A 17,479-nucleotide genomic window follows, 5' to 3' on the forward strand; every position below is an offset into this window, starting at 1 on the left:
AATTTTAACAAATGAATGTGAAAGATATATTCATAATGAAACTGAAGTATTAACTTATTACAGAAAACTAAACCCGAATGCATGATGCAGCATAGACACATGAAAAAACAGATTTTCATAACAAAAGTGGCGGGAAAGGTTATTTCAAACAATTTTTCATTCCAACAGATGGTGTTTCTGAAGGTAAATATTATGCGGCAACAGCATCATAAGATCTGATACTGATACATGCATTTAATCTCTTGTATTACCGGATGATAAAGTAGGTGAATATATTTGCTATTCTTGGAAATTTAAATGTGAGTTTCAAAAGTCCAATTTGCGATTTTTTTCAAATAGTGGGCCAGCAAGAAAATTTTGTACTATGACATCAGATGCAATGTTCTAAAGAAAGACAACTCTTTTCTTCAAAACAAAGGAGAAAAAAAAACATGAAAATTACTCATAACTTTTTTGAAAGGTCGGTGACACACACTTTTTTTTGCTTTATTTTGAAGATTACATACACATGGCACTTTCCTTCTTGAAATTTTGTATGGATAAATCACTGGCAGAAATTTTTTAATACTGGAAACGTTTTTCATTTTTCATTTTTATTTTTGGCGGGGATGAAATAAATCATATTTTTAAAGATCAAAACAATACGAGTTTTAAATTTTTTAACCTGTTTTGATAGATACAAATCTACTGTTTAACGTGAAACAAGAACTATGCTTGTAGGTTTGATATAAAGGATTTTTTTGAGAGTTTAGATAACAAGCAAATATTATGTTAATATTCAGGAAACCCGAAACTGAGGTTGCTATAGTGACAAAAATAAGTCGGTGACCCGGCCCCATGCAATTTGTTTCATCACATTTTATTCCTCAAATCATGAAATACCTTCACACAAAATTTTAAGGAAAAATCACTGGTAGAAATGAATAGGTTGTTTGGTCTTTAAGTAACAATACCCAATTTGTTTACTATCAACCACCTTGACACTTTTTTACAGAAAATGTAAATATTTTAATTTGTCAGATGCTGTGAAAAAGTGTCCTTCAATTGGACATTCTTTTATGACAAAGTACTATTAAATTCTGTCCTACAAGGTTGACATTCAATAAGAGGACTTTTTCACAGTGAAAGCTAAGTGTCCTTTAAAGGGAGATAATAAAAAAGTCACTTATCTTTAATTCTGCTAAGTTTTTTTTTACCTATTCTGCATCAAGCAAATGAAAGATCTAGTCGATGAATCATGACTTATTGGGAGCTGTCAACAAGCACCAAATCTAAAGAAACTTCTGACACGAGCAAAATTCAGTACACAGAACAAAGGTGGCAGAAATACAAAAATGGGGGGATCCCAAAAGTGGAACATGCTAAATGCTAGAAGTAAAACTCTGAAATCAGGCACAGCAATTAAACCGAAAAATATTATTTATTGTGCAACCTGTCCCACTTGTAATCAAAACTACATAGGTCAAACCATTTGATAGACGAAGAGTTCACAAACAGCTGTCTGGACAAAGGTCCCTTCAATTAGAAACTCTCCATGTTCTGAACACTTTGACCAATGTGGAAAGGGAAAATTTAAACTATATCCCTTTCAGGTCAGGTGAGCTTTTCTTATCACTTGGCGTCCGTTGTCCATTGTCGTGCTGCCCCTGAATTGGACATTTTAGCGAAATTTTGCCGTTTTTGGTTATTATCTTCAATATTATTATGGAAATAGATAAACTGTAAACAGCAATAATGTTCAGCAAAGTAGGATCTACTAAAAAGTCAACATGACCAAAATGGTCAGTTGACCCCTTAATGAGTTATTGCCCTTTATAGTCAATTTTTGTCAATTTTTTTTTTACAAAAATCTTCTCTGAAACTACTAAGACAAATTTAACCAAACTTGTCCTCAATTATCATTAGGGTATCTAGTTTAAAAAATGTGTTAAATGATGCTATCCGGCGAACCAAGATGGCCAACATGGCAAAAAATTGTAACTAGGGTAAAATGCAGTTTTTTGCTAAAATCTCAGAAACAAAAGCATTTTAAGCAAATCTGACGCAGTTAAATTTGTTTCGTTAGGTCTAGGTCTATCTGCCCCGAAATTTCCGTAACAAACATGCAAAATGTTGTTGGGTTGCTGCCCCTGAATTGGTAATTTTAAGGAAATGTTGCAGCTTTTGGTTATTATCCTGAATATTATTATAAATAGAGATAAACTGTAAACAGCAATAATGTAGAGCTAAGTTAGACCTACAAATAAGTCAACTTGATGAAAATGGTCAATAAACCCCCTTAAGGAGTTATTGCCCTTTATAGTCAATTTTTTACAATTTTCATAAATTTTGTAAATTTTACAAAATAGTTTAACTACTGGGATAGATTCATAGGTTCATTAGATAGAGATACTTGTAAGCACTAAGAATGTTCAGTAAAGTAAGATCTACAAACACATCACCAGCATCAAAACACAATTTTGTCATGAATCCATCACTCTGCTGTGTCCTTTGTTTATGATATGCACATAGACCAAGGTGAGCAACACAGGCTCTTTAGAGCCTCTAGTTTCAGATGTGGACCTAAGATAAAATTCCACTTGAAGCCAAGGAACGCTATTTTATTTAACTGTATAAGCCGACTTTTAATACTAGGAAGTGAAATTCGGTCTGTGAATAAGATTCCGTAATATATACAAACTACCACATGGTAACATCACAAGTTGTTACTAGTAACGATAACAATTCTGTCTGATGAACTGCAAGGGATGCAGTGAAAGCGCTAACAGAAACAGTGTTCGATTTATAATGTGATTTTTTTTGTGTTTTTTATTTTTATGTTCTATGAAAATTTCTTCATACATTGTTGGTCATCAAAAATGTGTGTCATTAATATTTACATGTACTTGGGACCTTTTGAATGTTCAAAACTGTTCTATTTTCTTAAAAGTAATCTGAAGCAATTTCTAGACAAGCTTCGATCATCAGGGTAAAAAGCCTTGTGACCTAAATATTGATTAATCAGTTAAGCTAATTCTTTTTTTTTTTCATTAATAAAAAAATTCTACAGATGATTAAGTATATATAACTTATATTTATTTCAAGCATTAACTATAAGAATGTTTATAAAATTAAAAAAAATCACAGAATCTTAATAAAAAAAAAATTTGCATTATTTGTTAAACATGTTAAAGGGACAGTATGGACTCAGTTCATCATTATGATTGGAGCACATGTCATGTGCATGCGGTGTATATTGTATAATAGATTTATTATGTCTTGTCTATCTTAAGTTTGGTTAAACTGCCTACTGGGAAAACATTATCACATGTTTACATTCCCAATCACTACTATAAGTCAAATATATGTGTGAAAAATTTCAATTTCATGGGTTTTAATCTCTGTTTTAATCCCCCAGGATGTGAAACATTAGAATTTGTGTATATAAATGAAGAGATATGAAAATTTTATCCTCAGTACTGTACGTCCCAGTTACTTAATTTAAAGACAATAGAAATATTAAATTAGGGTAATAAATATCACCCCCCCCCCCCCCAAAAAAAAAAATGAACATTGAGAAGTTCTCACTCTGATACATATTTCAATGATCAATTTAATCATCTTTTATAAATTAGATGTGGACATGCATGGATAGTTTTAAAACTCTTTCTTAACTTGGAAAAAGCACACAACATTTCAGGGGGAGGATGCAGAGCCTTTATATATTTACTCTTCTCCTGGATACTGATTTGTGAACATGTAAAAATAAGGCAGCTAATGCACTCATGTAACCTCAACAGCGAAAATGACAAATGTATAATTTTATTTACTTTTTCAATTTCTCATTGATGTGTTGTAAATTTTCTGTTAAAAACTCACAAGACTCTCTATCTAAACTAGTGTGACAGTAACACAAGACTGTTTTATCTTAATTTTGCATATTTTTTTTCTAGGTGTACAACTGTGCAAGTATTGAACATCAGCTTGAAATGCAATGTGACCTAAAAGACAGTATAATAATGGACAGATGTAAGTAATGATAAAATAGTCAATGATATGGGAAATGTATGAAATTGTAAGAAAAAGTTGACAGGCATATTGTTTTACACCTGTCCCTCCGTCGGTCAGTTAACTATATATATAGGTCAAAGTACAGCCTTCAGCAATGATCATACTGCATAGTCATATATAAAAAAGGCCCTGAAATTACAATTGTAAAATAATTCCAAACTAATGACCTTAATATTAATATACAAATAAAATAACTAAAAACAAATATGCAACACAGCAACAAACAACAACCACTGATTGTCCAGGTTCCTGACTTGGGACAGGCACAGAAGATAGCAGGATTAAACATGTTAGTGGGATCCAAGCCCTAATACAATCATATTTTAGTTATTCTCCTCAAGAAAATCTAATATAATGTAATTAACATCAACCATTGTCAACACTTTTAAATGTTGTACTTAACTTTATATATAAAGAAGATGTGGTATGATTGTCAAAGAGACAACTTTCCACAAGAGACCAAATGACACAGAAATTAAAAACTAAAGGTCACTGTACCCTCTTCAACCATGAGCATACCCCAATACTGCATAGTCAGCTATAAAAGGCCCCAAAATGACAAATGTAAAACAAGAAAACTAACGGCCTAATTTATGTACAAAAAAATGAAGAAAAAAAATATGTAACACTTCAACAAATGACAACCACTGCATTACAGGCTCCTGACTTGGAACAGGCACATACATTACATTGTAGCTTAATATTTTAATTCGCATATTGGTATACAATCTATTGTATGTTTTTTTCTTTTTTTCTTTAAGAAGTTATATGCAAGTGGGGACATAATTTGTGTCCCATGGACCCAATCATGACATTTATTTATTCCGAGAATTTTGAAAGGAATAAATAATAAATAATTTTTCATAATTTTTTTTCATCTTTTAAAAAAGTCGTCTCCTGAAACAACTGAGACAAATCTACCTAAATTTGGCCACACTCATCATTAGGGTATGTATATATAGTTTTAAATGTGTTTGATGACCCTGCCAACCTACATGGCAGACATGGCTAAAAATAGAAAATAGGAGGAAAATGCAGTGTTTACTTATATCTCTGAAACTAAAGCAAAAGTATAACAGTTGCATTATTTCATGCATCAATTGTAAATGAGAATATCAGGTGAGCGATAAAGACCCATTGGAGCCTCAACTTTCTATAGCCATTATTGTTATAGCTGGTCAGTGCATGGTCATAAACCTATGAAAATAAGTCAATTATTTAACCTCAGAGCACTACCAACAGATTCTTATCCAGTGTATTTGATCATGTTGATGAATAAATTTTATTACAACTCGTTAACAGGGCAAGATATGGAAATTTATTTTTCTTCTGATTTTATAATATTAAGAAAAAACAAAGGAAAATGATATTTTGATAAACATTAAACATGTTGTTGTCGTGGTTTTGTGCTCTCTTGAACCATCAGATTATTACTGTACTGCAATAAAAAAAAAACATTAAAGAATATCAGGGATTTACGGGAACTTGAAGTAATTGAAAACTTGTTCAAATCCCAAACTGCACTTTAACTTTACTTTGCATCAACCATTAAGTGTTGTGAAATGTTTACACAATGCTTCTTAACACCAAACACTGATCAAGTCACTTTCGTCATTCTCATATTATCATGAATATGTTACTTTTTTAATAGGAAAAAGGATATATATTAGAGATATATTTACAAGCAGGGACATCTGTGTCCCATGGACACATTCTTGTTTTATTTATTACATATTTTAGTGTATTAAAGTAATTATACTGCTTCCACCTTTCAATATTCTAACAAAGCTCTATCTCATTAATGAATAAATAAATGATACTAGTCAAGACCTCAACAGATAATTTTTTTTCAGGTTCTCTGGTCGTAAGAACCTGTTGGCCACACACATAAAGATTTTCATTGATCCTGCTTTCAGCTAAATATCAGAAAAATTAAGAACAAAGGAAAATATGCTGAAACTGTACAGTCACCGGTCAGGATTATTTCAGAAGTGAAATTATAATACCATTTATTTTACTGGTTAATTCCTTTGATTTGTAATTTTAAACAACACACAGAGGCTTTGCATTATTGTTTTACAAGAGAGACACCAAAAGATGCGGTCAACATTTATCATTTTTATCAAAATACGCCCAGGACAAACCATGGATACACTTAACTTGAAATATGGTGCTTTCATGCCAAAATTGCCTGGAAGTAAAAGAAATAAAGAACCATTCATGTCAGCAATCAGGGGATAAGATGAAAGAATGCAGAATAAGGTACTGTAATATTCAGTCTTAATAAGAGTCCTGCTTCTCTATATACATATGCTTTTTGTTATGCCCCGTCGTAGTGGAGGGGGCATTAAGTTTTATCCTTGTATGTTTGTACATAATATTAGATAAAGGAAGATGTGGTATGACTTCCACCATCCAAGTCACAATTTGTAAAAGAAAAACAATTATAGGTCAAAGTACAGTCTTCAACACAGAGCGTTGGATCACACCAAACAGTAAGCTATTATTAATTTAAGGACCCAAAAAATTACTATTGTGAAACCAGCTGTCAAACATGAAAACCAACGTTCTAATCTATATAAAAAAAGAGAAAAGACAAACACTTATAGTGCATGATTTTCTCACTGTGTTGAAGACCCATTGGTGGACTTCGGTTGTTGTCTGCACTTTGGTCAGGTTGTTGACGTATTTCCCCCAATTCCATTCTCAATTTTATGAAGAAGTTATTGAACTTTATTCTTGAAAAAGAGACAGAGGTATCTTGAAAAAGAGACAGAGGTATCATGTTCACATGGCGCATCTGTTTATTTGTTTTAGTTAACTATAAACTTAAGTTTGCTTAACCAAATGTACTGAAACTTAAACACAATGCTTATTACCACAAAAATCAGATCAAGTACTCATTTGGGTACTGTGTGTCACTTTTACCATTCTTGATTTATGACCCTTTAAAATGTTATATGCAAGCAGGGGCATAATCTGTGTCCCATGGACCCATTCATCATTTATTTATTCAGAAAACTCTAAAAGGAATAAATAATCCATAATGTTCATACAGATAAAACATATTGTTTTAAGGATTTTAATCTGTTTATTAAGTCACATGCAAACTCAATATTGCTCCCCTTTTAAATCTCGATCAGTGTTTGTAAAAAGAAAAAAGTAACATAAAAGAATGCAGGTTGCCAGGAACATTCAAATTGGAGAAAGGGAAAAAAACACAACTCTACGCTAAATAATTTTGAAAACTTATTGGATATACTATCTTTATAAAATTTATAAAAATGTCAAAAACATTATGTACATTATGATCATGTTGATTGTGTGAAACGTCACACAAGGCAAGGGGGGGGGGGGGGGGGGGGGGTTGAAGAAGTTTTATTATAAATGTCAAATGGTTATAGTCTCAACCTATCAACATAATCAAAATTGTTGATTTCACAGTTAATATTTACTTTTAGCATGTTCAGCAGAATAGAACGTTTTTGTTATATTTTATTAAATGTTAATTTACTTTGGTCTTATAGGCAGGAGTGAAAGGAATAGAAAGCTAGGCATCAGTAAAGAAACAGATCAATTTATAATATGTAATAATTCCATCTGAATATAACAAACATTGCACATGCTATGAAGATTTATTCACATGTATACTATGATTTGTAGTTATATTTTATTGTATGTATTTGAAATATTAAAAGTACATGTATTTTACTTTAGAACAGTATTTTAATTTTTATATTTTGCTGTGGAGAATATCAAAGAAATTTAGAAAAACATAATTAAAGATAGTTTCTTCCATATTTTCTGTGACAAAAAAAAATGTGCAAATTACGAAAATTAAATGGGGCTACATTAGTGAATATTTTTGAGTTTGAGTTTTTTTTCATTCCTATTTTAAAATTTCATTGGCATTTGAAATAATGAGTTGAAACTAGTTTTTATCAATTATTTTGTTTTCAAGATGTACAACAGTAGAGAAGGTTAAGGTTTTGTGTACAATAGTTTACTATGATGTAATGGTCAAATAAACTTGAAACTTTGTACTTTCAAGTGTTCATTTAAGTCAGTGTTTTTTAAACAATTACAAATAAGTTACTGAACATAGAAATCTGATTGTGGAAGCAGAGTATAATGTGTTATGGACACATATATATATATCTCAATCCCATAGAGCATCGCCCTCCTCACCAGCCTCTCAGTAATGGCATATTGACTTTGAAAATTTCCTTTGTTTACACTGAAATATTTGTGATAAGTCCACATTTAAGGAGAACCACTAAAAGTAGGTCAGGGATAATTTATATGCAGTTGAATATGCTTTTGGACAATGCATGTGCTTAGGGATTTTAATAATCCTGAATCCTAAATCATGGTTTTATAACTTACAATCTTTTGCAGTTTTCTGTTTATATGTTAAAGTTTATGCTTAGGCCAGTTTAATATCGACCACTTATAAATAGGATTTAGAGGATGTATAGGCCCCCCTTTTTGTGGGACAAATTTGGTTGATATTATATTTAGGGAATTACTGAAGCATGACAAAAGGGATGCAGTATAGAGTAACCTTAACTTATTATTTCTAAGAAATTACTTTTTTTTTTTTTTTAAATGAAAAGTATGGTTATAAACATATTTTTTATGAATTAAAATTTTAACAAATGTTGGAAACAAATTTATGTAAAAACTTTTTTTATAATGTATCAAAATTATTTTTTCTTGTAGATTTTATTTCGGGATTTTTCCCGAAATGGGTAAAAAAAATATATGTAACAAGTGTGTGTCTGATATTAGATTTATATTTTCGGGATTTTTCCCGAAATGTGAAAAGAAATTATTAGTCATGAGGTCTAGCATATACATTTGAATTTTCGGGATAAATCCCGAAATATTTGAAGACATCTGTGTTATACATGTTGTACTTAGTTTATTTTTGTCGGGATATTTCCCGAAATGCGTTTCAGATCTGTTTGCAATTGTTAAAATGCTCTGCCAACATATATGTAATAAATAATAATGTTGAGAATGATTTCGGGACATTTCCCGAATAAATAGTCGCATAGATACATTTTTACCACCAATATTTTGAAACTTTCATATATTTTGGGAAATTTCCCGAACAATAAATGTAAATTTTATCAATTATAAGAATAAAAACATGGAATGTTGTAAAAAATGTGCGTTTCTTTATGAAATCGGCATTCATTTATAGTAAACATTGAAAAAGATTATAAAAAGGAATAAAATGGATTTTACTCTTTTAAAATAGAGTCTGTTCAATGTTATTTCGCGTTCTTCCGTGCAGATACCCCCCCCCCCCCCCACCTGTTACGCCCCACAAAGAACAAGTCGTTTTTTTTATAAAACATATTAGACATCATATGGGATAATTTAAACCTTCAAATGAGTTGATATAAGTTTAGCGTTTAAGATAAATAATTCAGAGCTATTTGGTGTCCCCAGTGGCCAACATTTAGAAGTAACAGTCAAAACTGACCAACTAGCAGTAGGCCAAATAGTATTATTATACCTTACGTATATTTCAAACAATTCTATTGGGTGAAACGTAATCACGTGACATGGAATAACTCAGTTACTTTTCATTCAATTGAAGGAAGGACAAATAACCCTAAAGAATTTACACCAGCGGTGAATAACCCTATTATTCACCGGTACTATTATTCACCGGTGAATAACTGTAACGAAGTAAGTTCTTTGGGAATTGTCAGGTGGCCAATGTCATACAAAACCAAATTAAAATATAAATTTAATTAACAAAACAAAATAAAGTAAATTCAACAAAAAATGTAATATGAAATGAGAACACAAATGTAACTAAATAAACACACACGGAACAAAACAAAATGTCATGAAATAAACATAAATCAAACAAATTTCGGCCTGCACACTTTCCGCACACTGCCCGGATACGTTCCTCGTTGTACGTACTGTAGATGTAAATGATGAACTGGGTTGTTCCCCTTTAAATTTCTCTTTATAATTAAACGGACGAATTAACTAATTTTCACATATATCTGGTTGCTTCTAAATTGATTGAAGAGAACACTAAATTTGTATGAATAAATATAATGCTGAATAACAAACTATAACTGCTTTAAACTGCATAAATACTGCACGGACTTCTCGATTTCTCAACTAAAAATGTATATAATTTTACGGACTTTTTGCTCCAAATAAATAGAAACGGACTATAAATTTATCACCGCCTCCATGCGTTGTAACTCCAACCAATATATCACCGAGTTGTTACCATTTTTAACCCCGACACCATTAATTCATCGACACCATTATCTCCGACCAGTCGACAATTAGCAACGTGCCAACGCACACTAAAACCGGGCCTAAAAACCCCTGCAAAATAATAATTGAACCCAAAAATTACTTACGTTATCTATAAATATGAATAATATGGCAATTATCCGTACATTTGGACCGCGAGCAAGAAATATCATCTCGACAGCAAATTGACCTCAATGTACCATAAAATATAAGTAAAATAACTTACCTGAGTGTTGTTTCAATTAGCCTTTGGACATCCATGTCCTGTCCTGACAATTATAATGTCCAAATTGCTATCTAAACCACAAACCCAACTGCACAAACGTGTGCTACTCTCAATGATCATGTGCCGACTGCTTTGAGACTCACCTGTTAAATTTCAATAGGTGCGTAATCACGTGATAAACAAGGTCTGCTTGACTAGATTACCGGTGTTAGTGAAAATAAGAGATAACATAAAATATAGTCCTAGGTGTAAAATAAATCATATAAATAATTAACTGAAGTTTGTTACAAACGTCCCTTTCCAGGAGACTAAAGAACATTTAGTCCGACCAGAAACAACAAACTTCAAAATCTAATCTGAAATTAAGCTATATCAGTAAAAAAAAAAAAAAAAAAAAAATATGTACACATCAAACATAAAAAAATTCAGTCCTGTAACACTAAAATAAAACCAAAATTAACACAATAACGCTGTAATAACGTCACACTCAGGGGTTATCTAAATATCGCCACATCTAGACAAAACATCTGCAACAATGTTTGTCTTGCCTGCAATGTAAAAAACTGTATAATTAAATTCCTGAAGTATCAAACTCCAACGGAGTAACCGTTGGTTACTGGTTTTCATCCTCTGTAACCACTGTAAAGGAGCATGATCAGTATTAATAGCAAACTCTTTACCCTCTAGATAGTTTCTCAAAGTTTTAACCGCCCACACTATGGCAAAGCACTCCTTTTCTACCACTGCGTAGTTGCATTCCGCTCCAGAGAGTTTCTTGCTGATAAACATAATTGGACGCCTTCCGTCATCAAATTCTTGCTCTAGTACAGCACCTAGACCCTTACCGGACGCATCAGTCTGCAAAATAAACTTTTTAGAAAAATCTGGACTCCGTAATACAGAGTCACTACAAATACATTCTTTAAGCTTGTCAAAAGATTTTTGTGTTGTGTCTGACCATTCAACTTTATTTGGTTCGTTTTTCTTTGTAAGGTCAGTCAAAGGTACGGATATGTCGGAGAACTGTGGTATAAACTTCCTGTAGAAACCTATCAGACCGAGAAATGATCTCACCTGTTTCTTCGTGACAGGCACTGGAAATTCATGTATAGCAGATACCTTGTCCTGAACAGGCTTAATCTTGCCACCGCCGGCAATATGTCCTAAAAACTCAAGCTCATCGTAGCCAAATAAACACTTACTCGGTTTTGCAACGAGGTTTGCCTGTCTCAGTGAATCGAATACTGCCCTTAAATGCTCAATATGGTACTCCCATGTATCGCTAAATATACCAATATCATCAATGAACGAGTCAGCAAATTCCTCGTATCCTGCCAGAACTTTATCCATCATACGAACAAAAGTAGCACCTGAGTTCATCATACCAAATGGAGTAACAGTAAACTGATAATGTCCGAACGGCGTTATAAATGCGCTCTTCTGTCGGCTATCTTTATCAAGTGGTACCTGCCAATAGCCCTTAGTTAAATCAAGTTTACTGATATATCGTGCTCTGCTGACTTTATTCAGTACCTCATCCATGCGTGGCATAAAAATCGGGTCAAAGATAGTCTGTTTGTTCAAGGAACGATAATCGGCACAAAATCTAAGTGTGTTGTCTTTTTTCTTGATCAGTACTATCGGAGCTGCATACGGACTGTCAGACGGCTCAACTATACCTGCAGCTAACATATTGTCAATCTCTTCTCTGACCTTATCTCTAAGTGCGTATGGTAGTGGGTACGGACGTTGGTAAATCGGTTCATCTGTTTTTGTAACTACTCTATGTTCTATAATATTTGTTACCTTAGGTACGTCACTAAAGATGTCTTCATATTCTGATAGTAATTCTTTAAGCTGCTGTTTTTCGACAGTTGTCAATTCTGGTGAGATCGTAACGTCATCTACATTTTCTTTGCTTTTCAACACTGGAGTTATATCTGTAGTCATCTCACTATCATCTGTGCCTTCATCTGTGTTAAGACCTGAAATTACATTTAAGCACGCAGCAATATCTGTTGTGACATTATTATCAAGATCATTATCTACCCGCTCATGCCATAACTTCAACATATTTACATGAAATACTTTGTCTTTTCCTCTAACCTTGACCTTATAGTCAACAGGACTAACTTTATCAGTCACTATAAATGGTCCTTTCCAACTCGCTAACAGCTTTGATGTATGTGTAGGCAATAATATAAGCACCTTTTGACCAACTTCAATCTTTCTGTCTCTAGCTTTTCTATCATAATAAAACTTCTGTCTTTGTTTCGCTTTTGTTTCATTTTCAATGGCGTACTCAGCCATTGTTCTCAACTTTTCTCTAGTGTCTAATAAATAACTCAACACAGAGTTTTGACATGTACTAGGCTCTTCCCACTCTTCTTTAAGTACTGCTAGAGGTCCTCTAATGTGCCTGCCATATAACAATTCAAACGGTGAGAAACCAGTACTCTCATTTGGTACCTCCCGATATGCAAATAATAAGTAAGGGATATATGCATCCCATGTTTTTGGTGTCTGTCGTGCATATGCCTTCAACATTTTCTTCAGTACACCGTTAAACTTTTCACAGAGTCCATTACACATAGCATGATAAGGACTAGTGCGTAACTTACTTATCTTTAATAGTCTACATACCTCAACCATCAGCTCTGACATAAAGTTACTGCCTTGGTCTGTCAACAGCTCCCTGGGTATGCCAACTCTAGAAAATAAACTTATAAGAGCATTAGCGACTGTAGAAGCTTCTTGATCTTTTAAAGGAATTGCTTCTGGATATTTAGTGGAATAATCGACGCAAACAAGTACATAACGGTTTTTGTCATCAGTCATAGGCAAAGGGCCAACAAAATCAATAGCAATGCGCTGAAATGGCTCATCCATAGGTGGTATGCTAATCAATGGAGCACGTGGTACTCTACCCTTCGATGTACCTATCTGACAATCTGGACAAGGCCTACAGTATTCGGCAATATCATTAAATATACCTGGCCAGAAAAAGTGCTGCATGATTCTGTCTCTTGTTTTCTTATTCCCAAGGTGACCTGCCAACGGAATATCATGTCCCAACGAAAGAACTGTTCCTCTCAACTTGCTTGGTAATACAATTTGCTGAATAACTTCACCACTTGGCTTAGTATACACTCTATATAGTAAATCTGAATTATATATAAAATAAGATGCTGGGTTATCATGCACATCACTTACATAAGATTTTACCTTATCCAAAGTCTCATCTGTCTTCTGTAACTCAATCAACTGCTTCCTATCACAAATCTTAAAATCATGGCATACGTCTGAAAAATCTATAGAATGAGATATAGGTATATCGCTACTACGCTGAACATTCGTCTGATCAATCATACTATCTGCTTCATCCTGCTTCTTCTTTCGAGATCGAGTCTCAACTGCATGACATGGGACTGAGTCACCTGAAACAAAAATATCTTCTCCACTAGTCACTGATAAACCATCGACACTATGTGGTACTGATGTGTTCACATAGTTTCCAACAATCAGATCTGCAAACGGTGTATCTAAGATCAATGCAATAATATCACCTGAAATATAAGGAGTAGAAATATTAATACATACTTCTGGACACTGCTTCACTGAACCATCTGCTAAACATATGTCTCTAGTCTGACCTGTAAGACAATCTGGGTTAGTAAACCTACTATGAACAAATACAGTAGAACAACCTGTATCTCTCAAAACTGAGATTTTATCACTATCGATCTTACCTTCTACTATATCAAGTCCATGTACCTGTACCTTGTCGCCATTACATGAAACACCAGGCAACTTAACAGTCACACCACTAATATAATCATCTACTCTATACTCCTGTCTACTCTGTATGCACAAACCAAACTTACCTGGCTTAAAATTATCCTCCTTTGACCGGTTCGTCCTTGTAGGACAGTGCGTAGCTATATGACCAATGTTCTTACAAATAAAACAAGTCCTAGTGTCAGGTTGTCTTCCTTTTGATTGGTTATATCTACCTTGTTGTTTAGATTGGTCGGTGTCAATTCTCCCAACTGATTTAGAACTTACCTGTTCATCTTTATGTGCTTGCTGAAAAGCCTCAGCTTTGTCTACCAACTCATCAATTGTTTTCGGTTTCTGTTCCTTGATCCAAAGTTTGAGCTCTTTATTACAACTTACCATTAACTGTTCTCTAGTAACTAAATCAACAAATCTATCAAAATCAGTGCCTATCAACTCACGCTCCAACCAATGTCTAAGAAAACCTACTAGTCTGACTGAAAATTCCTTAAATGACTCATCCGAAGACTGGCGTTCACTTCTGAACTTCTCCCTGTATGCCTCGGCAGTAAGCTCGTATCTACATAAAATAGCAGATTTAATTTTATCATAATTTTTACTGTCCTCTTCAGACAATCTAGAAAATGCCTCTAAAGCTTTCCCACAAAGTAAAGGGACTAATCTAAGGGCCCACTCAGACTTGGGTATTTTATGCAAAACCACCAATTTCTCAAAGGACCTTAAAAATACATCTGGGTCTTCACCTTCCTTAAATTTAGGAAGTTTCGACTTCAAACTTGAATGTGTCTGTGGTGGTGCAACACCTTGAGCCATTTCTTTCTCTCTAAGCTCTAACTCTTTTAAACGTACCTCTTTTTCCATCTCTATCTTTCTCATCTCTCTCTCTTCCATTCTAGCTTCTCTCTCAGTAGACTGCATGTTTTTCAACATTTCTAAACATGTCTCCAAAGTTTCACCCTTCTCTAACATCTCCGGAACCCAAGCGGGTAATACACTTCCTGCCATACTGTACAATACAAATAATAATAAAATGATAATGTAAACAAATAATAAAACATAAAAGTTCAAACAAAATATATAACAAAAAAAAAATCCCTGTTGTCTATCTGACAATATTTTCTAATATAACAATTGGCACAGTGACAATCCCACCGCTGCCACCATTGTAACGAAGTAAGTTCTTTGGGAATTGTCAGGTGGCCAATGTCATACAAAACCAAATTAAAATATAAATTTAATTAACAAAACAAAATAAAGTAAATTCAACAAAAAATGTAATATGAAATGAGAACACAAATGTAACTAAATAAACACACACGGAACCAAACAAAATGTCATGAAATAAACATAAATCAAACAAATTTCGGCCTGCACACTTTCCGCACACTGCCCGGATACGTTCCTCGTTGTACGTACTGTAGATGTAAATGATGAACTGGGTTGTTCCCCTTTAAATTTCTCTTTATAATTAAACGGACGAATTAACTAATTTTCACATATATCTGGTTGCTTCTAAATTGATTGAAGAGAACACTAAATTTGTATGAATAAATATAATGCTGAATAACAAACTATAACTGCTTTAAACTGCATAAATACTGCACGGACTTCTCGATTTCTCAACTAAAAATGTATATAATTTTACGGACTTTTTGCTCCAAATAAATAGAAACGGACTATAAATTTATCACCGCCTCCATGCGTTGTAACTCCAACCAATATATCACCGAGTTGTTACCATTTTTAACCCCGACACCATTAATTCATCGACACCATTATCTCCGACCAGTCGACAATTAGCAACGTGCCAACGCACACTAAAACCGGGCCTAAAAACCCCTGCAAAATAATAATTGAACCCAAAAATTACTTACGTTATCTATAAATATGAATAATATGGCAATTATCCGTACATTTGGACCGCGAGCAAGAAATATCATCTCGACAGCAAATTGACCTCAATGTACCATAAAATATAAGTAAAATAACTTACCTGAGTGTTGTTTCAATTAGCCTTTGGACATCCATGTCCTGTCCTGACAATTATAATGTCCAAATTGCTATCTAAACCACAAACCCAACTGCACAAACGTGTGCTACTCTCAATGATCATGTGCCGACTGCTTTGAGACTCACCTGTTAAATTTCAATAGGTGCGTAATCACGTGATAAACAAGGTCTGCTTGACTAGATTACCGGTGTTAGTGAAAATAAGAGATAACATAAAATATAGTCCTAGGTGTAAAATAAATCATATAAATAATTAACTGAAGTTTGTTACAATAACCTTTTGTGTTTGTTTATTTGTACTTGAGTTACCTCCCATAAAAAGACGTCACAAACGTAAATAAACAAAATGGCAGCGTTCACGTTACACTGGAGGCCCATCGAGAGACGAGGAAATACGGCATTGGACATAAATAGAGCTGAGAGTGGCAGCAGCCGATGATGTCTCTTATAAACGGTCCCTTTTCAGGGCCATCAATATTTTACAAAAAGATTCTACTTTTTGTTGTATATTCGAGAAAATCGAACACAAATGTATTTTCAAACGTCAGTCTGTGTTCGAAATGCACTTTCACTGTTAGTTCGGTGATATAGATACAATGGATAAGCGTTGATTCTTGAAAAAGAAACCATGAGCCCAAAGGAAACAATAGAATATAATCTGGTGAGTCCATTTCAGCGACGGATTTAGGAAGCGTAGATTCTAGAAAAAGAATCCACGGTAAATGAATAGGCTGACGTCACCACAATGGTTTAAGTATAATAAAACAATTGTGGCCCCTTAGAATCGATGAATATCCAAAATTGTCAACCCTCAAAAGTTATTTCACTTCGGGCTGCGCCCTCAATGAAATAACCTTCTCGTGTTGACAATTTTGGATATTCACCTCTTCAACGGGCCATAATTGTATATTATTCGCCTTTTTGACGTTCCTGATGAAGGTAGATCTGGAAAAAACGCTTTGGTCGCTTGAAACTAAAAACGTTTTGATTTCTTTTTTATCTGTTGCATGACGATAATACATTATATTGCCTCAGATGATTAATTTCAGTTCCAAGTTATGATACGGAAGGAATACTTAATTTATGGTGTCGCAATGA

At 33.6% G+C, this 17,479-nt stretch overlaps 1 protein-coding gene and 1 long non-coding RNA gene across 3 annotated transcripts; one reads left to right on the forward strand and one right to left on the reverse strand.

The window, feature by feature from the left end:
• Positions 1-4,926: 4,926 nt before the first annotated feature.
• LOC139508171 (uncharacterized) lies at positions 4,927-8,609 on the forward strand. The gene is made up of 3 exons (XR_011661113.1): positions 4,927-4,998; positions 5,904-6,312; positions 7,578-8,609. It is a non-coding gene; the product is annotated as an uncharacterized lncRNA (long non-coding RNA).
• Positions 8,610-9,801: 1,192 nt separating this feature from the next.
• LOC139508172 (uncharacterized) lies at positions 9,802-16,654 on the reverse strand (the record flags this gene model as incomplete). Of its 2 annotated transcripts, XM_071295919.1 has the most annotated exon segments (4): positions 9,802-10,419; positions 10,574-11,431; positions 12,380-16,210; positions 16,365-16,654. In XM_071295919.1, coding segments are annotated over 2 exon segments (3,357 nt in total). In that variant the 3' UTR covers positions 9,802-10,419; positions 10,574-11,071.
• Positions 16,655-17,479: the final 825 nt, after the last annotated feature.

Source organism: Mytilus edulis, unplaced genomic scaffold, assembly GCF_963676685.1.
Source record: "Mytilus edulis unplaced genomic scaffold, xbMytEdul2.2 SCAFFOLD_1669, whole genome shotgun sequence".
Taxonomy (NCBI): Eukaryota; Metazoa; Mollusca; class Bivalvia; order Mytilida; family Mytilidae; genus Mytilus; species Mytilus edulis.